We start from the raw sequence: 25,557 nt of genomic DNA, 5'->3' as shown, positions 1-25,557 counted from the left end.
CAAAATTAGCATTGGGAAGAATCTTGAAAAATATCAATTTCTTTCATTTTTGGTCTGTCAATTACAAGACATTCATGATATTAACATTGATTTTTGAAAATATTAAAATATTTCTAAGTTATAATAAAATTTTAAATTTTATCGATGATAGAAATTGATAGGCTTCTATCATTGTCTTTCAATGTCACTGATAAAAGCATATTAGTGTCTATCAACGTCTATTGTTGATAGAATCTAAAAATTTTGTTATATTTGAGAATTTTTTTTTATAAATATCATTTTCCTATGTTTAATTTTACCTATTTCTCAAAAACCAAACCAAATTTTGTAAATTATAAGTAAAATAACTTAAAAATTTGTTATCCATTTTTAAACTTGACTCAAACTTTTGTTTTGAGAAAAGAATAGACTTAGAAGTCCATTTGGATAGAAAAATGTTTTTTTCAATTATAAATCTTCTTCTAAACACTAATTTTTTGAAATGAGTCTAAAATTTAAACTTGTTTAATTAGATAATTTTACCACATTTTCTCAAATTTTGATTTTGAGTGTTTTTTATTAAATTGATTATTTTTCAATCTCATTTTTTTAAATGTATTTTGAAAATTTACCAAATACTTCAATTTTTATTTTTATTTCTAAGTTTAAATACTTTAAAAGGTAATTTAAATAGATACATTTTTAAAAATAGCAAAATAAATTGAAATATTTACAAGTTATAGCAAAATTTTGAATTCTATCATATCACTATAACATATCAATGACTATCAAGGATATAATTTGTTATAGGTTGTACATATTTGGTAAAATTTGCTATTTTTTAAAATTTCCTATTAATAAAAACCAAATGTTTTTAAAAATAGATGTAAATGATTAGCCTTTGATAACTTTATTGGCAAAATGGGCATGATTGGTTTGTATTTGATTTATTCTTCTTTATCCTTTTATCAATGAGTGTATGCAAATGTTCTATACTCACTATACTATCATAATAAATAGACACGACACTCTACAAATAAGGGCGTGTATGAGAGTGATAATTGGACCAATGATTTTATAAAAAAGATTTAGATACAATTAATTTTTAAAACAATCAAATTTATGTTTGGTATTAAACTTTTAAAAGAGATTTTCATATATTTAAAATTACATGCATTCTTAGTCTATGTATATATATATTTATTTTGAAAGAAAATTCAAAACATATATTATTAGGGAGAATTGTCAAAAATAGCAAATTTGACAAAATATTTACACGCTATAGCAAAATTTTAGATTCTATCAGTAACAATTTAGTGATATCCTTCTATCAATTACATTGATAGCCAGTAATAAAAGGATATTATCAATTATCATTGATAGAATCCAAAAAATTTGTTATAGTTTGTAAATATTTTAATTTATTTTGCTCTTTTTAAAATGATCCTATTATCATTGTCATTAAAAATTGACATTTTTCAAATATAGTAAAATAAACTAAAATTTTTATAAAATTTTGGATTCTATCAGTTATAGACACGAATACTTATCTTATTGTTTGATAAAAACATATCAGTGTCTATCAATATTTGACCAGTATATAAAGATACCAACTAAGCTAAATCATGTTAGCGTATTTATCAATATCTATCCCATATAGAATCTATTTGGACAAATTTGCCATTTTTGGTAATTTTACTATTGAAAAAGTGAGGAAAAAAAAAGTCTATATAAGATTGTGAAGAGAGAGGGTTGGTTGTGATTGCAAAATAAGAGTGGGAGAGTTATAGTGTTCATATAATTATTATTATTAGAGAGTTCATCAATGGCGAAGCCTCATGGAGACAAGCCTCTAATTTCCAAATACAGGCATCACTTTTTCTCCTTAATTATATCCCAATCTTTATTCTCATTCATCATACCCCAAATGTTCTCTCTTCATTGTTGCAACTTTGTTGATTTACTATCTTGTCACGACCTCGCAATTTAGCTTATAATGTTTCACGTGAAAGAAAAATGATAAGTCCAAATCTTGGACTTCTCAAGTTGAGTCACACTCGCTTTGACATTTTTTTACGTAGAGTGAACATGAAAATAAAATATTATTTATTTTACTTATATTTGTTTGATATAAGTAACCGAAATTAATTTTTATCGATTGAAAATCTAATTTGAAAAGTATGAGCTTCTTCGAAGTTCGTTAAATTGTTAGTTTAAAATTGTGTGACGTTGACTTAAATATAGATACTTTTGAAATATTTACAAATAGTCAAAAATTAATTATATTTGTAAAGTTAAAATATCTTTTATAATTTTTCAACACGGGCATATCTTATATGGTTAAGTAATCGGTATTTATTTTCTTGAAGTCGTTGCAAATTTTATATCGGACAAATTTTATTCTTATATACATTGTAAGTTAAATTGTAAATTCAATATCAAAAAAAGAAAAACCAGAATTTAGCCTCATTGTTTTAGTTTTTAAAAGTTAAAATTTAGTTATAATCATGGGTTTATTAAACCATTAGTGGTTAATCAAACAACAAATTAGAAGTATAGGACAAAATAAAATTTAGGTGCCAAGTGTGTAATTTAGTATAATAATAAAAATAACAATAAGTCTAAGAATAATTATTTTAAAGGATAAAATGATAAAAATATTTATAGATATAATAATTATATCATTGTGTTAGATAATAGAGGTAATCAAAAGAGATCAAGTTAGCCAACCAAAACTGGACATCTTCAGAAGGTGAGTGATTCTTAAAATCTTTTATTTTTTTCTATTGTTTTATTTGTTCATTTAGAGGGCCTAAATATATTTCCAAAATGATGTTATTAATATGTGATTCATGCTAAAAAAATATTAATATTTAAAAAAATAGCGAGCTTGATGTATTTTTCTCGATGTACTTTTTTTTTATTTTGTTATACGCTAAATATTTGAGAGAATTTTTAAAATAGTAGATTTTATAAAAATTAATCAAAATTATTTATATGTAGTGATGAAAATAAATAAAAACGAGATGAAATGAAAACAAAAGAAAAAAAATATGAAACAAAAATGAATAAGACAGAGCTTAAAAACTCAATACAGTTAAGAACCTCTAACAGATAGACAAAAAGGCAATGAAGCGAACAGAACCTTCTTTAAGAATTTTGAGCTAAAGAAAGGAGTGAGCAAGATGATTAAGATTCAAAGATGCAATAAACAAAGTTCCTGATCATCCAATGGATTGCAAATGTTGGTCTATGTAGCTAGGAGAAAGAACAATGTGATGAAAAGAGTGCCCTTTTGGAATCGGAACCCAAAATAAGTAATTCGATGAAGAAGAACATGGACATCACTGTACTCTTTCTCTTTTATGTGTGATTTAGCCTATTTTTTCAATTGCAAGTTAATTGGAGTCGCTTTTTGTAAGATCCTTTGGTTTTTCTATCTTTTCACTCATCAATTGGAAGAATTCTGTTGATTGTTTACTTGACAATACAGGGGAGTTGGGGACTACAATCGGGCTGTTCATGTGTGGATTTTTGCTGAGAGTACACAGGAATTACTTCTTCAACTACGCAGTGTCAGCAACAGTAAGGAATCGTGGCCTGGGTTATGGAATATATCTACTGCCAGTCAAATAGCTGCTGGGGACTCATCACTTGTGACTGCTAGGTAACATTATTTGATTATTAATTGTCTTTATTTTTCACCTCACTGATCTGCTTTGACAGTATGCCACCATTTGTTGGTTCTAGATTGCTTTCTCACTCATTTGCTATGGAAAGAATATGAAAGGAATTTATATGTATTTATTTCAGGAGGAAGCTTCAAAAAGAGCTTGGAGTTATTCTTCCAAAGGATGCATTTGAAATGATATTCGATTTTCTTCCTGAAACGTTGGTGAATCGTTCCAAGTAACCATAATATTTTTAGGCGTTGCATATATGATTTGGTTTTTTATATCCTTTCCTCCGTGATTAGTTTTTTTAGTTACTATCTGATTTTGGTTTCTGAAAATAAACATTATCCGTTTCTAAAGTCATGGTTTGGAACTTGGAAAAACCACATTGCCCCATTCCGAAATTCCAGCTCACTTAAGATCCATCGTTTAAGAATGCGATCTTACCTTGGTTTTAAGCTTTTCAGGATTATGCAAGACATTTGTTTCCTTGAAGATTAGCTCATGTTTCCTCTCAAGCCCTGTTCTGCTCCTCTTGAAAGTCATTTTCGATTTTGAAAGTTGTTTTTGTCTTGATTTTGGGGTGTTTTTGTAATGTTGTTGAATTTGTTTATTGTCATCTGTTTGTTTAACTCGGATTTAACTTCTTCAGTTTTGGGGTAGCTCTTTTGTTTTCGTTCTTGGAACCATTATTCGGTTTTTAGTTGTCTCTTTGTCATCTTATTATAATCGTCCTTTTATTTCATTATATCAATGAAAAACTCTGTTTCCCTTTTAAAAAAAACTTCGAATCTCATCTTTTCTTATGAAGAGAAGTTTAAGATTGCATTTAGAACTATAGGCACTTTATTAAAACAATTATAAGGTTTTCATCCTCTTGATTTTTTGGCTTAATCTTCTCTATTTCATTGATTCATCAACAAACAGTATCCATATTCATCCTCAATCTGCAGTATTTTCAGGTCTGAATCAACTCTTTTAGCCATATAAATATATAATTGAGGACATCTTTAAATGCTATCCAACAATATTTAAAAGATAATGTCTGTGACTTTTTATCTTGCATGGTAGGAATCGAATATCATACAACATGGCATCTTTTAAAATGGTACTGTGCTGGGTATACGTTGGCACATTATATTAGTGGTTCAATTCTAATTTGGTTTTTTTTTTTAACATAGAAACGATATACCTGTACCTGTGTTGTATTGTCTGTTATTTCTTCTGAGTTAGCTTTGGATTGATATACAGTGTCCGCATCACAAATGGTGACAAATTTAAGACGGATGTTTATTTGGTAACAACATTGGATCCAATTCCTTTGGAGGCGTTTACTCTTCAGGTTGGTGGTTAATCGTCTATTCTGTCATTTAATCCAAGCTAGATGTATGAATCCCACCCCGATGTAAATGTATGATATTTGAACTTCTAAATTTTTTGCAAGGGCCGTGAGGTGGAAAGGTAGTAGAGAGAACCAATATGTGCTTAGGTTTAGTTAAAGTGTTGATATAACATTAACTTTGCCATCACCAATTAGCTTAAGCTTATGGTTCAATTAGTGGTGATTAGCTTAAGCTTATGGTTCAATTAATAATTTAACACGGTATGAGAGAAGAGGTCTTGCCAAGCTCCTACAATATTATTTCTTCCTCGATTAATTTTGTTTTCCACTTGATAAGTCTTTTACAAATTTCCAAACCTCTACAAGCGATGGTATGGGTGAATTGGATTGCTATCATTAGATGCCCCTCCCACATTTATCAGCTCTTGGTAGGATACCATGGATGTGCTTTGAGCCTTTGACTTTGATAATGGACGTGAGATCAAAGAGAAAGGTGTAGATAGAAAAGTTTGGGTAACAGAAATTTAACCATTAGATCTTTGACATGTTGCTTTGTAGGTGCTTTTTATAATTTTATCGATTCATTTTTGTTAAAAGATTCATAATATTCAACCACATTGGCTGGTCTAGCGATAAAACGAATAGTAAAAGCCTATCTGAATTTTAATATTCTAGAATTTTCCCTTGAATACCAAATGGAGTATAGTCAATCAGTTGTCCCATAGAAAAAGGAAAATTTAGAAGTATATGTATATTATATGTTTGCATGTCTTGTTGCTTCTCTTCGGTCCATGCTTAAACTTGTATTGCACTTAAATGAATTTTGTGCTTAAAACAGTACAGGCCAGAATGCATTAGAAACTGAACTTGCATGAGACATTGAATTTATATTTTTTTGTTTAAATTTGATGTAGGAATCAGAAGTTTCTGCTGTTAAATATATACATTATCTGAAGTATAAGAGCTTACTTGGAAGTCAAAATTCTGAGTATGTCCCATATGATGTAGATGGGCAATATGGTCAACTTTTTGACATACTTACACAAAGGTACGCTCTTAGAAGTATCTGTTAGCATAGACTTCTCTTGACAGGCACAATATTCTCGAGGAGAAGATATTATTTTCTACGTGATGAAATTTGTATAATTCAGAGAAATGGTGGAATTCATGGTGGTCACTCATCCACATACTTTTTTTTCTCTCTTTTGAGTTTTTCCATAGAATGAACTGCAATAATATTTCTGTTTCCTTGTCACAAAAAGAAAGATGTGAAGGAGAGAGTACTCTTGAACAAGAGTAAACTGTAATCTATTATTGCTGTGGTGAACACTAAGCTGTAACGCCACTATGCTTCAATCTTTTACATGCAAACAATAATACATTCTACATGACATGATAATTTACACTCACATGCACCTAAGATTGAAGCTTCTATAGGATTTGAAAAATCACCCTTGTTGATTTTGGACCGGCAAAGTTACCTTTTCATGCTTGGCCATTTTTATCTGTATAAATTTACGTAGGTACCAAGTGGACAATGTGGCACGGAGTTTGACTTTAAAAAAGCAACTACAACGTTATGCTTCTGTTCCACTTAATGTTGAGGTAGCTCTCCATTTTAAATTTGTAGATCTTTCCAACTTAGGTCGAAATATGTTAGCTAATATATAATTAAGTTTAACTTCACTCACTAGCTTACATTTTTGGATTAATAAGTTATTTAGAATGACTTCATGGTAGATTGGGTTAATACACAACTTCATAAACACACATGAAAAACTTGTGGGTTTAATTTAGTTTTGTAAAATATAATGGATTTTTAGTATGTAACAAATTAAACAAATATTATATGTATAGTTTTGTTTTAATTCACGTAATCTTTTAAAAGTTAAATATTTAATAATTTATTATAACATATATTGGATGCGCCAATTGTATCTATTCAACCTTTAAAGTTATCTCAATTGTTTTCTAAATCGACATTACTTGCATTCCATCTAGAAAAGATAATATAGAAATTTACTTAAATGTAAAATTAAAATGTGTAAATTTTAAGGATTTTACTCTTTTAAAGCTTTTGATAGTTTAGTTATTACAAATATTAAAAAATTCCTAGTAAAATTTTGTTTTCTTGAATATCAAATGTGTGAAATGAGTTGAGGTGTGTAAGTTGGTTCAATCGTTAATTTATCAAATTAGTTGAAAACAAATTGTTTTAAAACACAAATTAAAAACAAAGAGTGAGAAAACAAAATGAGGAAGAAGCAACGAAGATATTAGCGAACCATAACTTACTTTTTTAAATTCAAACTGATCTTCTCGAGAGGAGATATCTCATTTTATTGTTATGATTTTGTCATCGTGAGATGTGAGGTGTAGATTTGAAGGGTGTTTTGTTACCACAAATGAAATGTAAAATTAAATGGAGAATGAACAAAAAGAAAAAAAGAACGAGAGTGAAAGATACATACCTAACATGAGGATGTCCAATCGTCAGAGGTAAATGGGCATTTTTAAGAAAACTTGAAAGGCAAATCAAGATTAAAAAAATTGTTCTTTCTGTCCATTTAATTAAATTTACTTTATTCACTTAATTTTTTTTTGGCTAACTAGCGAATTAAAAAGATGTCTATGTATTCTATCTATTTCTATTCATAGTATTTGATTAGACTAAGAGTTTCATATCTCATTACACTAAAAAGACGTTTTACCAACCATGTAGAAAGAAAGAAAAATACATTTTTTATCTTTAGGTTCAGATTTAGTATCTTACCAAAGTTGTTTTTTCATTAAAAAATAGTATAATTTAATGAAAAAATAGTATAATTTATAGAAATATAATAATCGACTGATTACGAGTTTTATTTTAGAAAAATACTTAGGAATATTTGGAATGAGTTAATAGTTTGATTAGAATAGTTTGTGTATTTTTTTTAAGATAAATTATTTTAGTTTTAAATAATAGTTGGTGTAGACTATTTTAGTCTTAGTTTGATAAAAAAATGGTAATAAAAAATTGAAATAATATTTAGTGAAGGTAAAATATGTAGTCATAATTGAATAAAAATGTGAATTGGGTGTGTAGTAAAGAAAATTGGGTGCAAAAAAGTTGCAATTTGAGTGCAACTCATTCGTAGTGTAGCTTTTATTTTTACTATAATTTAAATTGAACTATTAATAACCGATAATTAAGCGCCATTTTCACGTTCCGTCATCTCTCTCTTCCCCATCGCCGCCTCTCTTACGAGTTCCGTTCATCTATACCTATCTCTCACTCGTTCTTTCATCCGATCTCCGGTCTGCTGCCGTTCCCTTCCCCTCCGTGGCTTCTTCTTCGTCTGCCCCTTCTCCTGCAAAACCCTAGCATCTCCATACCCTTAGGTTGAAACAGGGTAAATCATAAAGCTCAGGCAAAATGAGGATTATGATCAAAGGTGGTGTGTGGAAGAACACGGAAGATGAGATCCTTAAAGCTGCGGTTATGAAATATGGCAAAAACCAGTGGGCTCGAATTTCCTCGCTCCTTGTTAGGAAATCTGCTAAGCAGTGCAAGGCTCGATGGTATGAGTGGCTTGACCCCTCCATTAAAAAGACTGAGTGGACAAGAGAGGAGGATGAGAAACTACTCCATCTTGCTAAGCTCATGCCAACCCAGTGGAGAACTATTGCACCCATTGTTGGACGTACTCCATCCCAGTGTCTCGAGCGGTATGAGAAGCTTCTTGATGCTGCTTGTATTAAGGATGACAATTACGAACCAGGAGATGACCCAAGAAAATTGCGCCCTGGAGAAATTGACCCGAACCCAGAATCAAAGCCTGCACGTCCCGATCCTGTTGACATGGACGAAGATGAAAAGGAAATGCTTTCTGAAGCACGGGCAAGATTAGCAAATACTAGGGGAAAGAAGGCAAAAAGGAAAGCCCGAGAGAAACAACTTGAAGAAGCAAGGAGGCTTGCTTCGTTACAAAAAAGAAGAGAGCTAAAAGCTGCAGGGATTGATACTCGACAGCGGAAGAGAAAGCGTAAAGGAATAGATTACAATGCTGAAATTCCTTTTGAGAAAAAACCTCCTCCAGGATTTTTTGATGTTGGTGAGGAAGATAGACCAGTGGAACAGCCCAAGTTTCCAACAACAATTGAAGAACTTGAAGGAAAAAGAAGGATTGATGTAGAATCCCAATTAAGAAAGCAAGATATTGCAAAGAATAAAATTGCTCAGAGACAAGATGCTCCATCAGCTGTACTGCAAGCAAATAAGCTGAATGACCCAGAAATGGTGCGGAAAAGATCTAAACTTATGCTGCCTGCACCTCAAATTTCAGACCATGAATTGGAGGAAATTGCAAAGATGGGATATGCAAGTGATCTTCTCGCTGGTAATGAAGAGCTTGCAGAGGGAAGCGGTGCTACACGAGCGCTGCTTGCAAATTATGCACAGACACCACGACAAGGAATGACACCTTTTCGAACTCCCCAAAGGACGCCGGCAGGGAAGGGTGATGCTATAATGATGGAGGCAGAAAACCTTGCTAGGCTGAGAGAATCTCAGACTCCATTATTGGGAGGAGAGAATCCAGAGCTGCATCCTTCAGATTTTTCAGGAGTCACCCCAAGGAAGAAGGAGATTCAAACACCAAATCCTATGTTAACACCCTCAGCAACTCCTGGTGGTGTTGGTCTCACTCCACGGAGTGGCATGACACCAGCTAGGGATGCTTACTCATTTGGCATGACTCCAAAAGGTACACCTATTAGAGATGAGTTACGTATCAATGAAGATATGGATGCACATGATAGTGCAAAACTGGAGTCTCAAAGACAAGCTGACTTGAGAAGGAATCTTAGCCTAGGATTAGGAAATCTTCCACAGCCTAAGAATGAGTACCAGGTAGTTATGCAACCAATTCCAGAAGACAAAGAAGAACCTGAGGAGCTGATTGAAGAGGACATGTCTGATAGGATTGCTAGAGAACGAGCTGAGGAAGAAGCAAGGCAGCAGGCTTTGCTTAGGAAAAGATCAAAAGTGCTACAGAGGGAGCTTCCTCGGCCTCCTAGTGCTTCTTTGGAACTTATTAGAAATTCTTTGATGAGAGCTGATGGAGACAAGAGTTCATTTGTTCCACCTACCCCTATTGAGCAAGCTGATGAAATGATAAGAACGGAACTTCTTGCTTTGTTAGAGCATGATAATGCAAAGTATCCAATCGACGAAAAGGTCAACAAGGAGAAAAAGAAGGGTTCCAAGCGCACTGGAAATGGACCTAATGCAGTCATCCCCACAATAGATGATTTCGAAGATACTGAGATGGAGGAGGCTGATTATTTGATAAAGGAAGAGGCTCGGTATCTGTGTGTTGCAATGGGGCATGAAAATGAATCCTTAGATGAGTTTGTGGAAGCGCACAAAACCTGCTTGAATGATCTTATGTACTTCCCCACTAGGAATGCTTATGGACTTTCGAGCGTTGCTGGAAACCATGAGAAATTACCCGCCTTGCAGGATGAATTTGAGTATGTCAAAAAGAAAATGGATGAGGATACTGAGAAAGCTGTCCGGTTAGAGAAGAAGGTTAAAGTTCTCACACATGGCTATGAGACACGGGCAAAACAAAGCCTTTGGCCACAAATTGAGGCAACCTTCAAGCAGATAGACACTGCAGCTACAGAGCTTGAGTGCTTTGAAGCTCTTCAAAAGCAAGAGATGTCAGCTGCTTCACACAGGATTAGTGGTATCTGGGAGGAGGTTCAAAAACAAAAAGAGCTGGAAAGAACTCTTCAGTTACGTTATGGAAAATTTTTAGAGGACTTGGAAAAGATGCAGAAAATTATGGTTGATCGCAAGGCACAGGCACAAAAGGAAGAAGATATCGCTGCGGAGAGTCGCACTCTTCAGTTGGCTGGGGCTGAGGCTAACCAAACAGTTGGAGAAAATGCTGATAGTTCCGAAGTCATGTCTGCATTAGTAGCAGCAGTCAATTGTGAAAATTCAGTGCCTGTTACCACCTCCATTGAAATAATAGGTGAACAACCGAACTCGTCAGTGGGACATGAACATGAAACTAATAATGCTGTGGATATCGACACTGAAAAAGGAAGTGTAGCAGTGAATTTGGATATTGGTTTATCTGATAACAACCTACCTTCTGCAGTGGGAGGTCCACCACTGCCTGACAGTGGCTTTGAAGAGTCTGTTAAAAGTCAAACGATCGATGTTCCTTCTCAAGAACTCTTGGGCCCTGCTGCAAATGCCACTTCAGATTCTGTTGATGGTGCAGCTATTCAAAATTCTAAATGCAGTACTGATATTGTTGAGGAAGTCAAAGATGTCGAAACTCAGCAGCCTGTGATTGAAACTGAAAAGAACTCAGATGTGTGTTCGATTAATCTGGATGCAGCGGCACCTGCATCTTCTTATGAGGATGGCCCTGTAAATGATGGCAATGGGGAAATTCCTCATGACGAAGGTGAAACAATGGAATCAAATATCTAGACAATGTAGAGATGATTCAGGTTGTTCTGTGGCTTGTTTTTCGGGTGGGATAAGAGAGAATTGTTGATTCCATGAAATAGTGTTATAGATTTAATCTAAGAAGAGAAAGTGGGTTTAGACACCTCCACAGGGGTTTAGATCTGAATTCCAATTAGAAGGCTGCTTCTTACAAGTTTATCTCTAGAGGCAAAGATGGTGTGCTGAAACAATCCTTAAGGATGATGCACAAGATTTGTATTGCTTTCTTTTTGTAGGATTTTCTTTTAAGAAATATTTTATTCAAGCTTCTTATGGAAGAGTATTGATGACATTATACCGGTTAATTTCTACCACTGTCCCTCATTTGGGTTTAGGGTTTACTTTTTCCAAGAGTTTAATTTAATGGATTCTCTAAGTTTTGAAGGTTTTAAGTTTTTTTAAAAATAACTGATAATTAAAGTGGAGGGTCTAATAGACATAATTAAAAATGAAGTAAATGGATATATAAAGATCCTCTCCTCATAGCCCTTTTATATATCGTATAGATACAGATGGAACTAATGACTGTTTTGTATGCCTTAAAACAATGATTGTCTTGTTCTCTGTAGTTGGCAGGGCTTACAGATGCAAATAAGGAGGTTCTAGCTTTGGTTATCAAAGCTGCGGCAATGATAGATAAAATATTCCACCTGCAGGTGAGGATATATATTATATGAAGTTATATAATTTTGTGAGGGGAGACTTTTACAGTTTGCTTGATTTAATTTTGTGGGCCTAGGAAAGATACGATATCTGGCTAAGCTGTAAAGTTCTAAAATGTTGTTTGACAAATGCATCATGGTCACCCCATATGACATTTCCTTTGCCATCGTTGATACCAATCACAAAATTAATTCAGTGATTGGATGGTTCTCAAGAGATTGAGTTTTTTCTTAGATGCGAGGAGAAAATATGTTGACATGGTTTAATCTAATCAGTTCTATGATTGAAATGAAAACAAATGATGGTTGAGATCATTTTAGCAGATACCATGTACTTCAAGGCTGCTGCATTATGTTTTAGCATATTAAGCCCTACCAATGAGACAAAGGTGGTATTTTTAATCTTTTTAACTCATGACTCTCAGGCAATGTATGAATAATTTGAGTTCTTAAGCCTGTATTAGCTGGTTGTCAGTGGAATATTCATCATTTCCTAGTTTGTTAGGGGATTGAGTTAAGTGAGTATTTCGATTTTCAAGTTGATTGGATTTGGATTTGGGATGTTTAAACTCTGGCTTATTTTGATCCTGCAACAATCTTTTGTTGGGAGAACGTTTATCTATCATACCATACTAAGGGTGAAGTGTGTTTCAAAGATGGAGTACTGATATGTAGGTTGGTTGATAAGGCGTATGTCATTACGTAGAAAGTTTGTTAGAGTGATTGTAAACAATGTGGGTTAGAGAGTTTGAGGTTAGCCAACTATTTTGCTAGTGTTTAATGATTGGAACTGGGAAAGTAGGGGCCTAGGGAGAAGGCTCTCCAATTTCTCCTCCACTCTGATTCCTATCAGATTATTACATCATAGATGTGCCCTGATGTTTAACTAGCTGCCAGTCGTGTCAACTTTCAGTAATGGCAGTGCCTGAATGTTTGAGATTCTTTTATTAATTTTTTCTGTAAAATGGTGGCAATTTTTTAGTTATGGAAGGTCATAGGAAGTCGTACTTTGCATGGGGATAAAAGCACGGTATGGCCTCTCATTACTTAGTAGAATGAGGGACAATCATTCTTTTTCTTCTAAATGTAGAATGAGAACAAATTTTCTGATATCAAGTTTGCTTATAGTATTTTGAAGTTGGAGTTCGAATAGAGAGAAGTACTACTATATTGTTTATCTATATATATATAATTTGGGTCAAGGAAATCCAAACTATTGAGTTTTCTTACCAATATTGGTTGGAAGTGGAACCACATTTTAATTGGTAAGGACCCACAAAAGAGAAGGAATAAGCCAAATGTAAATGGACAAGTGGTTGGATCCATGAAAATAAATGAATAATCCATATTGTTTGTATCTCTATTTCTTATACAAAGAGGAGACTGACTTTATCCATATTTTGTTTCTATTTTTCCGTCTGAAAATAAAAGAATCGTTAACGAGCTGGTTTGCTTTTTAGGTAACTGATTGATGGTGATTGGTTATTCTAAATTTATTGTTTTTTATTATCTTGTTCAGGTTTGGTACAGTAATCCATGTTTAAGAGATTGGTTGGAGAAGAGTGCTGCTCTATCAGAGTTAGACGAATTGAAGTGGGCCTATTATAGGATTAATAAGACTCCGTGGTATCTTTTCTTTAGATAGTAATTTCTTTCCAATTTCTTTTAATGTCTGAATTCTTGAATGTTTATGCACTTCTTCTTATGCATGTATTAATGCAGCGCCAATGGGTGGGCTTGTCAAAAATTGCAACTAACTGCATTTTTGTAGTGTCTGCTAATCTAATTTGTTTACATTTTCTTAATCACTTCTGAGATATCATGCTTTCTTAAATGCTGCTGTGTATGGATAATTTTTCCCCAATAAATAACTTTCCATGTTCAACAGGTCTTCCCTCGATGAAAATGAGGCATATCTGACTACTGCTGATTCGGCAATAATTTTGGTTCCTGAAGCCACTAGGCAAGTTAGGGGGTGGAAGGGCCTGGAATATAAAGCTGCATTTCCATCAAAGATACCTCCTGGTGCAAACTTCTACCCTCCAGACATGAACAAGATGGTAATGCAATGAGTGCTTGATAGGGAAAAAAACTGATATGCGTATGTATAAAAGAGAGGATTTAAGATGCAGCAAGTCTAACTTGTTACAATCTTGTAGGAATTTGAATTATGGAAGAACAGTCTGACAGAGGATCAGCAAAGCTTTGTTACAGGATTCTTCAGTGTCATCAAAAGACGCAGTGAATATAATTTAGATTTGTCTATTTGCAAGGGTGGTTTTGATAGCACAAATCACATGGAGGGTTCTACTTATGATTTGTATGGCATACCTTTTTCCCAAGAATATAGTTCTTTCCTATCAAAAGCTGCTGAGTTATTGCATAAAGCAGGGGATATAACTAGCTCTCCCAGGTCAAATTTTTCACAATTTTACATTCTACTTTTATTTTATTAATATCTGAATCTATAGTATTCTGCTTACGATGTTCTCTGAAATTTTTTTCCTTCCTGTAGTTTGAAGAGGTTTTTGCATACCAAGGCCAGTGCCTTCCTCTCAAACGATTACTATGAATCAGATATAGCATGGATGGAATTGGTTAGTTACCGAGTTTGTAATGGTTACATGGTTACGTTTACAAAGTCTTGGCGTGAATATATTATATATCTAGTTTTTCGAGAAGAATAAATTATATATCTAGTTAACTTGTTAGATATGGATTGCTAGCAACGGAGATACTAAATGGGGATGTATAGGAATTTCTTGGGTACAGTCCCCATTTGCAATGTATTGGCCCATACTCACAAGAAACTGACAATGTTGCATAGGGGGTTGAGTGACAAGGTTCTCCCTGCCTAAAAGCTACAAAAGTGAAGCAACCTACAAAATAGAAGTCCTCCAATCAGAAAAAAAAATTATTAAAAGAGTTGAAATATAAAAGAATTTTCGTTGATTTTAACACTAACGAATTATATTGCTATTGCAAGAATTTATGTCGTTAGTATTCTCTTCCTTGTTCATGACAGGTTTTGCACATTTTCGTTTTCTTATTGATGAATTATTTAGCTTAAATAAATATAGCATACTATATTAATTGGTCATTGCTACATATGATCTATCTAATTTTTGGAATTTAATAGTGAATGTAATTGAGTATTACCAGCACCTCGATTTAGATTCCATTGCAAAGAAAATAAAAGAGTAAGTGATAATAGTTTATTTTGTGTTCTTTGTATTAGTATGATTCTTCAAGTTTTCCAGTAGATTGCACGTTTTTCATACTAACAATGTATATATGCAAGTATTAGAGCATTTGAACTTGATGTTTATTTTCTCTCACACAGTGTTTTCCTCCCACAAAACCCACAAACTTCTAATTGATACTTTCTGAATTTTGGTGTCTTTTGTTGTAGGACTCAGAGTTGGATATTACCATTGGTCCGTATGAGACTTATGAAGATTCAATTTTTGGGTATAAGGTACCTAATAATTCAGCTACTTATTTTGCTTAGACGTTGATTCTTTCTACCTTCTAGAAATAAGCCGGATTCAGCCAGCCATATGGTTGTTTGGGGGCTTGAAATTCTTTGGAGAACTTTCTTCTCCTAAGACAAAACTCTTTTTTCCTCTAAAATGAGCATGGAGCTGTGATACCTCCACTGTGTGGGTCCTATTTGGAATTCTATCTGGTGCCAGGTTTTATATCAAATTTAAATTTTCTGATTGCTGCAGTTCCTTCCATTAAATGAGACTTAATTACTATCCCATCTGGTTCTAGTTTTATGTATTAAATTTTGAATTTACTGGCTTTGAAACTACTAGTTTTTTTTCTTTCAATTTATACCAGATATATAGCTGATGCTAAATTTTTCGATGGTATTAGGCTACATTTGAAGCTTTCATTGCAATTCGGGATGAGAAAGGAACTGCTCAAGTAAAATTGTTTGGGGATAATATGCAGGTATTTTTTTTCTGAACAGTTCATGCTACAATAACTTTCTTCCCTCCCCCAAAAGTCGAAGGTGATTTTTGATCTTTTCCCAGGAAAGACCAAAGTTACCCCCCCTTGAGAAATTGTTTTAGTGAAGTTCTTGTTATAGGTATTGGAACAAAATCTCCCTATGGACGATGCATACAAATCAAAAGATGTTAGTGCTGCTCCAATCCGTGTTGTTCAGCTTGTCTATAATGCTGGGGTGAGTTAGTTTTTTTATGATTTTCACACGTCCGCATATTAGGCTAATGTATTATAGACATGCTTTTCCGTAGTTTTATGTACATATTTTACACTGAAAAATTGTGGATAAAGATGTATATCTTGTGTGTGTTACTTGCCCTAACTCAGCCCGATTCAAACATCATCAGAAATATGTCCATTACTAGCAAATGGTATTTGTATAGAGAAGAGACGGATGGGATTTAAACTCAAGCATAGAAACAGAAACAGAGCATCAGGGCATGGATTGCCAATGCTCCTACCTGGGTATCTCTTAAAGTTACAGAAACAGTCTCCAATTAAGGGATTTAATAGTTGGGACAATAATTACAAAAGAACATAGATTTAGCTTTTAAGAAACTCAATCCAAGGTAATAAAGGCCAGGCTTCCCGTAGCTGAGCAAAATTTCTGAGAGTAGTTGTAGGCTCATATCTGGAAGACTGGAACTATCACAACATAATTTTAAACTACCTTGATCAATAGCTTTTTAGCTTTATTCTTCAAACAATTTCCACGAAATCCCAAAATCAACCGTTCCTGATATTTTTGAAGCATAGGAAAAGGAAAATTCAAAAGTTGATGAGCTTAACCCAAAGAGGCAAAAACGATAGGCGAAAGGATGAAGCCATTTTGCTTTTATTAACAACTAAACAAGGAGCCCATAGAAAAACTTCATACTTGTTTGAAAAAGCAGCCTTCCATGAATTAGAAAGAGACAGAAGCAGACAGGGAATTTTGATATCACTACCACGAAGATGAAGCCCTCTAACCTATGCATAAAAGAACTTCAACCGCTCTCTTATTGAGGCACATCCCCAAAATCTCCTCTCTGAACGTTTAATACCTAGAGTTTCTGTCACTTGGTTTTCAAGTTTTGTGAGTTTGAGGTTTTTGTACTGCTTGGTTCTATTTTTTTCCTTTTCTTTTTCCTCCAATGGTCAACTCTCATTTTCCAAATTGTACTTCACTTATCAAAGAAAAAGGATAACTCAAGTTTTACTATGCATTGAAGCTTCTCAGTCACATCAGTTTCTATTACAGCATAGGAAAGGGTAGTTGTAGTTCAGAGTAGTTCAAGTTCTTCTGTACATTAATTATTCTTACTCTTAGAGGGGCTAACTATACTGAATTGAGAATTACTACAAAGAAATTGGATGTTAATTAATTTCTCATGCTTGTGGAGACTAGTAGTTTATACATGAATTATTGATCTTCAAAGAGAGAAACCGTGCTAATCTATGGATTATGTCTGTTTGAAATTGAGATTGATTTGTTGGCATTTTATCAGGATGTTAAGGGTCCTCAGATTGTTGCTTTCAACTTGCCCAACGACGAGCGAATTGTGAAAGACCGAGGAACATCAATGGTTATGCTTAAGAATGTTTCAGAGGCCAAGTACTGCATATTTTTTGGCCATGGATTAAGTTTGATCATCTTATCCAGCTTTGGAGTATTTTTTATGGGAGATAACTGGACATATAACATACTTGTTTCACATTTTTCTAGGTTCAAGCATATTCTTCAGCCTATTGCCAATGCCTGTATTACGAATGAGCAACGTGAGTTTGTGGATTTCGATTCTTATTTTACTCATGTAATTTGCCATGAGTGTTGCCATGGCATTGGACCTCATACCATAACACTACCGGATGGTAAAGAAACTACCGTGAGATTGGTCAGTACCATAAATATTCTGTCTTGATATATTTGCTTATTATCTCTTTCTTTTTTCTGGATATATTACCCTTACACTGGGACAAAAAATTACTGTGCAATTTGTAAGTTGAGCACTTCAAACTTTTTTGTTTGATATATTTTATGTTGTTATCTTGGATACGAATGTAGCCCTTTAGATAATATCACTGTTTCACTTTGCATGTGCTTTTTCCCCCTTTTTCTTTTTTCTATTTTAATTATAAAAAGCTAATAATAAGTGGAGCCTTTCTTATTCTGAAAGTTATACAATCTCTCATCTAGATTGGCTATCTAATGACCTTAATTTACAAGAATATGTTAAAGGATGAGGACCTCGCTTCAGACTCATAACATCTATTTTCTGTTCGAGGTTTTATTGAAGATCTTTCTAGTTATAATATCTTCTATTTATTTATTGTTACAGAAACTGCAAGAACTCCACTCGGCTTTGGAGGAGGCAAAAGCTGACACGGTAGGCCTTTGGGCACTGAGGTTCCTTACCCTCCAGGTTGGTTAATGTTTGGATAAATAAACCTTCTTCTTAATTACAGAATTTTATTAGATTTTCTAACCACTTATTTACTTATTTTATATGTTGGAATTTCAACCAGGGCTTGCTACCAGGAATGTCATTGAAGTCCGTGTATACTACTATCCTTGCAGGATGTTTCCGGTCAGTACGTTTCGGTTTATCAGAGGCTCATGGGTAAGCTTAATAGTGCTAATAGTATGACATTGTTTCTTCCGCTTTTGTTTCCTTGCCTAGCCTCTTAGACTTTCGGTTTAATGGCAGAAAGGGACAGGCGTTGCTGTTCAATTGGCTATATGAGAAAAAAGCCTTCATTTTCAATGCAGATGAAACTTTTTCTGTTGATTTTGACAAGGTACAGCTCTAGACATCAAAATTTCATCTTCTAATGAGTTAGATTCGCTGCTAAGTACTAGAAATCTTTTCTTTTACTTTTTAAGGTGGAAGATGCAGTTGAAAGCCTGAGTAGGGAAATACTCACCATACAGGCAAAAGGTGACAAGGAGTCAGCAAATTTGCTTCTTCAGAAATACGGTGTTATGTCAGAACCATTGAAAGTAGCATTGCAAAATTTAGAACGAATCCAGGTAAACACTAGTGAGCGACAACATATAACACATTTGCTATTGCAAGGTTAACTTCCAACCTCTAGGATGGAAGGTCATGCTATTTACCGCTGAGCTAAGGTTGTTTGGTAGTTAAGGAGTTGTGTTCCTTATTGAATATGGAATATAGGTTATTGAGTTGACACTTCTATTTGATTTACTAAATTAAACTTAGAAACGCTTTTTTGTGCCTATATTCCATTAATGAAAACTTGAAGGTTGTAGATTTTGAGACAAACAGAACTGTGCATAATATAGTGGTTTTTGAAAAGAGAGAATAAATAAATTCTACTAAAATGAAATCCATCATAAGAAAGTTTATAACTTGCCTAAAACTTAAACGGGTGCATCGTTCATTATAAATTTAATATTATACCAATATTGTTGTATCTTAACTAGTTCTCATGAACCTTGCAATTTCAGGTACCTGTGGATATAGCTCCTGAGTTTCCGATTGCCAAAGAAGTATTGCCAGAGAGGTCTTTTTGCTGAAGGATTACTGGAGGCAGTTTGGAATAAGATAATTGTTGTGGTGTGATAATATTTTGCATGTACCTCCCTATCTTTGGGGAGTAGTTATTTCTGTTAATAAAATGCATTAATATTTCCATTGTCCATCAGGTAGCAATTGGAGTATTATTGCTTGGATGTAATCTCCCATCTTTGAGGAGCAACTATATTTTCAAATAAAATGCTTTGATATTTCCATTGTCTATCACAGAGCTTTATTTATTTGCTTTTGATGCACATCACAGGGTTTTATTGAGATTAAATCCAAGCCATACAGACAGGCCTGGTTCTAATTTATTTCACCATACAAATTCTTCTTCTTCTTTTATCTATTAATTTTTTTTGTTGATATTTAAAAAAACTGAAGTAGAAGTGGAGGGCCTTTAAATAGGAAGTACTTTAACCTCGGTATTTTAAATTTAGATGTATGTCGATCTCCATATTTCTTCACAATAGTGTTACAATATTCCTCCACATGCTCTAATGCTAATGCTGGTGGTTACTTAAATTTGAAGTTTCCTTTTTTATTTTTCATTCCTTTAATCTCAAAGCATTATCGATCCATTTTTCTGTCAATAAATTCAGGATGGGCCAGATGATAATTCCTCTATCACCAGCAGAAAGAGGAGATTTCTAGATTATGATGAATATAGGTACAAAATCTACTTCTCAAAGGAAGACAAGGTTTTCACTTGAATTAGCCAACGGTTGTGAAACAGGAAATCCACTTAATGGCAATGCAGGGTCATTCCTAGACAACCTTCAGCTCCTTAAGCCATGCAGTATGGAGGGGGCAGGGGTCAGGTTTTCCTGCAGCAATAGCTTTTTCTGACAGAGAATAGAACCACCCGTTTCGCCACTTGAACTGTGGATATAAAAGAATTGTTAGCCTAAAAAAAGGGAAATAATGGTGATATTCAGAAGCTCCAATAGCTCCTTTTCGATTCTAATTTACCTCTTTTACTGCAGTAGGGAAGTGAGCAACAGCCCGAGAATACGCACATAATCTTTCCTCTATACCTTCTTCGAACACCAACTGCCTTTCAGCTGCAGCTGCAGATGCGAGTTCTGCAATGAGACTAGAAACCTGCAGTTATAAATATGGATTAGATTGATCATTTCATACCCACTTTAACTGAAGATATCCGTTTAGGGTGTTCAACATTTCAGTAATGGAAACTGTTGTAAGAGACTGCAGATAATTGAGTAATCCTTTGTTGCAAAAAGAATAAAAGAATTTGCAAGTTAATAAGCACTCCATCTGATGGAAAAATCATTCAATATCACTTTACAAGTTGGGAATTTGAACGTATAGACCAAGGAAGACCTTTTGCATTGAACTAAATAGACATAATTGAAGAAAATTTGTAGTCATATGCGAAGAAAGGATTCTTACTTCAGAGCGATAATCCTTCTCCACAGCACCCACTGTGGCACCTGGATGACGTGCTCCAACAAGCATAAATGCAGAAATCCAAATCAGTTTCTCCAACATTTGTTTCTCAAAAGCTTCCTTACCAAGAACCTAGAACAAAACCTTCAAAGTTAATGCCTACATTGAATAAAAAAATTATAAAGAAAGTATTTCTATTAAAAGATCAACAATCAAGGAAACATAGAAAATAAATCATAGAGAAATCAATACAGATTTATATGACTCACTAACCGTGTGGAGAGAAGATTCAAATGCCAGTAAAATTAGATAATTGATATAACATACCTCTCTAAATCTTAGGATCAAAATCGTAAATAACATAAGTACAAATGCGAGACATTTCAACAATTTCTTAATCGGTCACATAACAGATGACAAATTCAAGACCTTCCAATAGATTTTTCGAAAGAATACTCATGAAACAGTTCATCGTTTATGTTTCAAACAAAGCATAAGTTTCCAAAATGAATCAAAACTGAAAAGATTGAAACAGCCCAGGTTAACTTCAATCTTACACCACTTGCACAAATGCACGTACAGTACAGCAGAGAAAGAAGCTGCCAAGACAATTTGAAGTTTACAACATAAGAGAGGCACATTTGTTTTATGGATTTACCTTACAGGAGAGGCCTGCAGCACTGAGCCTTCCTGCTACGGCAGATGCCCATTTTCCGTACGCTGCTGTCAGTCCTTCAGGATTGGTATCTGTTATTCCATCCACTGGAGCCTCTCCGAGCTTTGAGATAGCAAAATATGCTAACACTTGATTAGCATCCTTTAGACCTTTGCTTTCATACCAAGGGTCCAGCATTCCATTCTGGAAAAAAACCAAATCTGCTAGATTGTCAATATCCATTGCCAAGAAAAAACAGAGCACGAGCCATTATATGATGACATTTTCCAAATAAAAATACCTTATGTCTTCCTAAATCCAAATTATGTATGAGAAATGTTGAAGTACCACTATCCCGAAGTTGATAGTATAGGGTATGAAAGCTTCTCTCAGGTACGTTTAAATATTAAAATGATTCAAAAGTCCATGTGTGACTTATTAATATCAATTGGAAAGGAAATGAAGTTGTAGGATTTGAAAATATTCGGTAGTCTGATGAGTGATATCATAACCACTGTGCCCTTAAGCAGAATCTGAGTTCATAGGCTAGGCAATGAAAAACTTCCAAACGAACAAGATGCTAAAATTTCCAACCAAAACCAAAAATTAAAGCCCACGCTTTCATTTTAAGATTAACGTTATTGAAATAATTCTAAAAACATGTTTTTGAAAACTCTTTTTTCAAGCCCACAAGGCAACCACTTGACGACCTATAAATTTCTTGCTTTTCCATCTACTTGTTGCTATTGTTTTCAAAAACCAACCCAAATTCTAAAACATGAGTAGCTTTTAAAACTTATTTTTTGCTTTTGGAATTCAAGTAAATATATGCAAATCCGAGTAAGAAATTAGAAGGATATGGACCTAATTTTCAAAAACCAAAAACATCAAATGGAATGGTTACTGAGCTTAGTTTCCAATTTTGACTTCGGTTTTTTCCTTTTGAAAAGATAGCAATTAGCACAACATGGAAACATTTTTGTGAGTATAAGTAGATTTTATAAACTTAATTTCATCGGTCTAAAATACTCCTAAACCGAATGGAACTGAAGCATAATGTCGCCATATCAATTATAAAGACTCCAATCCCATTAAGATAGAAAAAAAAAAACAAGACAGTAGACACAATTCAGCGATCGTACCGTTCCATCTCGATCGAGGAGTAGCTTCAAGAACAGCCTCGAGATCATCATTCCTTGTACACACAAGAATGGGACCCGAAAAATCAAGTGGCACCGACTCGCCTCTCTTCACCAAAACATCTTCACCGTTTCCCATATCCAACAGCGCCCTCCCAACGCGGCCACTTCCGACAATCACGGCAGGCACCACCTTAGTTTCGGTAGCCGCAGCCATGATTCTGAGACGGCGAGCCCCAAATCTAGAAACGGGTTTAGAGAGTTGAGAACAGAGAGAAGGGTTAGAGATTGTAAAGGAAATTGCGGCGGCCATGGCAGAGAAGGAAAATAACCAGTTGAGGTAAAGAAGACATTGTTGTGGGGATTGTATAAGCAGAAATGAGACAGTGAGTGGCGGAGAAGAAGATAAGCCATTCGATCTGTGGCTATGGCTACCCCGATCGACCTATCGGGAAATTGTTTGTGGGCCTGATGGGCTTCTTCTTTAAGGAATGAATGGGGCCTTAGACAGCCCAACGTTTAACAAAATTTGGGCTATTAACGCAAATTTTGAGTAATTATAGTTTGGCAGTTTTTAGAATAATTATTATGCAGAAGTATTTTAAAAAATTATAAATATAACAAAGTATATTTTTGATACAATTTCATAATTGATTTTTAGAGACTTTGCTATATTTATAATTTTTGAAAGATGTTATTTCGAATGTAAGGGCTATTTTTACAGCTATCTCTTTCTATTTTGCATTGTATAAATATGACAACTCTACTCAACACAAACTTGAAAAGGTTACATCTTTGTTAGTTTGTTTAATTGAAAATAAGGTTGGATATTTATATAATATAGTTTTATTATTTATTGATGCAAGTATTTGATTGAATTGACTTTCTAAATGTTCAAAAGTATTTATAAACATTTAAAAAGTCAATTCAAACACGCCTTAAAAGTTAAAATTTTGTTGTACATTTTTATGAATGCTATTAAACATCATATGTATGTACGTGTGTTTCAAAAAATTTTGATGTTTTCTCATTATTTTTATATCTTTCTTTTTATGAGAAAATATTTTTATTATTTGCAAAATCTTTAATAATAAAAACAAGTTTTTAAATTATGTATCTAGTTGTCTCACTTTTAACATCTCCAAATGCTACTAGATGATAAAGTATCTATTTACACTTCATAAAGGTGCTTGCAAGTTCAAGATCACATCATTTTAGTGAATCGCTTGAACCTTAATACATTTTGGATGTGGTGGAGTTAGAGCATTGAACTATTTTGCTTTCCTTATAGGCTAGTTTTGGTTGTTTCCAAGCTCACCTCCTCGTTTCATCACTAAATCAACTCCTTTTTTTCAAATGATTACTTTAAGACTTAGTGTACGACCTAAGTTATTTCCCTTTCAACTTTTGATCTAAACAGTCTAAAAGTTCATTTGTAAATCTAAATTTCAAAACTTGCTTGATTTTGAAAACATTTCTAAAAACTAAATATATGATAAATATTTTCATAGGTGTAAAAATAGTATATTTCTAAGCTTAAATTTTTTTGAAAAAAAAAATCATTATCAAACAAAATATAAACGATTTGTTAGACACTTTAAATTGAATGAATATATTAGATAAATAATTTGAAGTTAATAAGTCTAATGGAAACTTAAAATTGAAAAGCTTATTATTGAGTTCATAACTAAAATAGAATGAAAGAAGACGAAATGAAATATTGTTTGTTTTTAATTTAGAAAAAGAAAACAAAAAAAGAGGGTGGATTTTGAAAGAACGAAGGAAAAGTACAAAAGTGATGCAAATGGCAAATAGTAAACAGTGGAATAGTAGTAAAGAAAACAAAAGAAATGTCCCATTTTGAAAAAAGGCTAATCCCGCCTTTTCCCTTCCTCTTTTTCCGTCAAATCCCACACTTTCATTTGTTTTTCCTTTCTCTTTCTCTATGCTTACCGTTGGTTCCTCACTCACCTACAAAACATCCCTACAAAATCCAAACCCTCACTTTTTCCAATGCTCCCATTTCAAATTCAAATACTTCCTCTACCCAATATATATATATAACTCCTTCTAAATTTTCTTTTACTTTAAATACTTATTTTGATTTGTTGTTTTCAAATATATTGAAATATTTTGACAAGAAATCACTATCTGTTTTGTTTATGATGGAGTGTAACATACACAAATAATAGTATATCTTAGTCTATTATGATATATACAAATAGTTATCTATAATTTGTTTTATTTATAATCTTTTAGAAGTCTTTTCATTTAAAATAATTTTCTATTTTGAATTGAATATTTTTTATTTTGATCTTCCGGAGGTGTTTGGCGTTAGAGTGAATTAGTTTTAGATTATTATAGTTTGTGTGTTGGGGTGTAAAATGTTTTTGTCTATGTAATAATAGTACGAGTTTACTGAGTAAACTATTTTAGTTTGATAAGAAAATAGTAAACACGGTAGCAAATAATAAAAAAATTATTAATATCAAACAGTAAAAACGATACTAAATAGTAAATACAGTAACAAATTAGGAGTTTTGAAATGATATCATGTAGCTTAATTTGAGATTTTTAAACAGTCTTAGATAATTTTTGTCTTAAACGACTCCTTAATTACGAAAGAAGCAACTATTTTAGTCGCTTA

The 25,557-nt window shown here is 33.4% G+C and overlaps 2 protein-coding genes across 8 annotated transcripts; one reads left to right on the top strand and one right to left on the bottom strand.

Moving 5' to 3' along the window:
• The first annotated feature begins 3,101 nt into the window (after window positions 1-3,101).
• On the top strand, window positions 3,102-19,928 carry LOC101206265 (cell division cycle 5-like protein). Of its 6 annotated transcripts, XM_031888886.1 has the most exons (21): window positions 3,103-3,328; window positions 3,473-3,646; window positions 3,793-3,888; window positions 4,905-4,995; window positions 5,910-6,043; window positions 6,519-6,600; window positions 12,076-12,162; window positions 13,688-13,794; window positions 14,057-14,228; window positions 14,328-14,581; window positions 14,684-14,765; window positions 15,581-15,646; window positions 16,051-16,128; window positions 16,268-16,363; window positions 17,673-17,779; window positions 17,891-18,059; window positions 18,504-18,587; window positions 18,691-18,785; window positions 18,873-18,963; window positions 19,049-19,195; window positions 19,637-19,928. In XM_031888886.1, the coding sequence occupies exons 3-21, from the start codon at window positions 3,845-3,847 to the stop codon at window positions 19,703-19,705; spliced, it is 2,055 nt and encodes a 684-aa protein (XP_031744746.1). In that variant the 5' UTR covers window positions 3,103-3,328; window positions 3,473-3,646; window positions 3,793-3,844; the 3' UTR covers window positions 19,706-19,928. The 6 variants fall into 6 exon arrangements, with proteins under 6 accessions (XP_031744742.1, XP_031744743.1, XP_031744746.1 ...); XM_031888882.1 differs by having other exon boundaries at window positions 3,102-3,328; window positions 17,673-18,059; XM_031888883.1 differs by having other exon boundaries at window positions 3,102-3,396; window positions 17,673-18,059.
• Window positions 19,929-20,219: 291 nt separating this feature from the next.
• LOC101216543 (hypothetical protein) lies at window positions 20,220-23,347 on the bottom strand. 2 transcript variants are annotated; one of them, XM_011661186.2, is made up of 5 exons: window positions 22,914-23,347; window positions 21,775-21,975; window positions 21,120-21,248; window positions 20,679-20,810; window positions 20,220-20,588 (listed from the first exon to the last, which is right to left on the bottom strand). In XM_011661186.2, exons 1-5 carry the CDS (start codon window positions 22,962-22,964, stop codon window positions 20,475-20,477), a joined length of 627 nt encoding a protein of 208 aa, XP_011659488.1. In that variant the 5' UTR covers window positions 22,965-23,347; the 3' UTR covers window positions 20,220-20,474. The 2 variants fall into 2 exon arrangements, with proteins under 2 accessions (XP_011659488.1, XP_004135887.1); XM_004135839.3 differs by having other exon boundaries at window positions 21,775-21,992; window positions 22,914-23,322.
• Window positions 23,348-25,557: the final 2,210 nt, after the last annotated feature.

This window comes from Cucumis sativus, chromosome 7, assembly GCF_000004075.3.
Source record: "Cucumis sativus cultivar 9930 chromosome 7, Cucumber_9930_V3, whole genome shotgun sequence".
Classification (NCBI taxonomy): Eukaryota; Viridiplantae; Streptophyta; class Magnoliopsida; order Cucurbitales; family Cucurbitaceae; genus Cucumis; species Cucumis sativus.
Note: the sequence above shows the minus strand (reverse complement) of the source record. Positions and strands in the feature narration are given on the sequence as shown.

Excerpts from the sequence above, each read along its gene's own strand:
- LOC101206265 (XM_031888881.1), top strand. The coding sequence starts at position 8,411 with ATGAGGATTATGATCAAAGGTGGTGTGTGGAAGAACACGGAAGATGAG. Across the intron at positions 11,463-12,075 it reads GGAAATTCCTCATGACGAAG|TTGGCAGGGCTTACAGATGC; the intron begins GTGAAACAATGG and ends TGTTCTCTGTAG.
- LOC101216543 (XM_004135839.3), bottom strand. The coding sequence starts at position 23,223 with ATGGCCGCCGCAATTTCCTTTACAATCTCTAACCCTTCTCTCTGTTCT. Across the intron at positions 21,993-22,913 it reads TCCTCGATCGAGATGGAACG|ATTTGGTTTTTTTCCAGAAT; the intron begins GTACGATCGCTG and ends ACAATCTAGCAG. Across the intron at positions 20,589-20,678 it reads TCCCTACTGCAGTAAAAGAG|TTCAAGTGGCGAAACGGGTG; the intron begins GTAAATTAGAAT and ends TTATATCCACAG.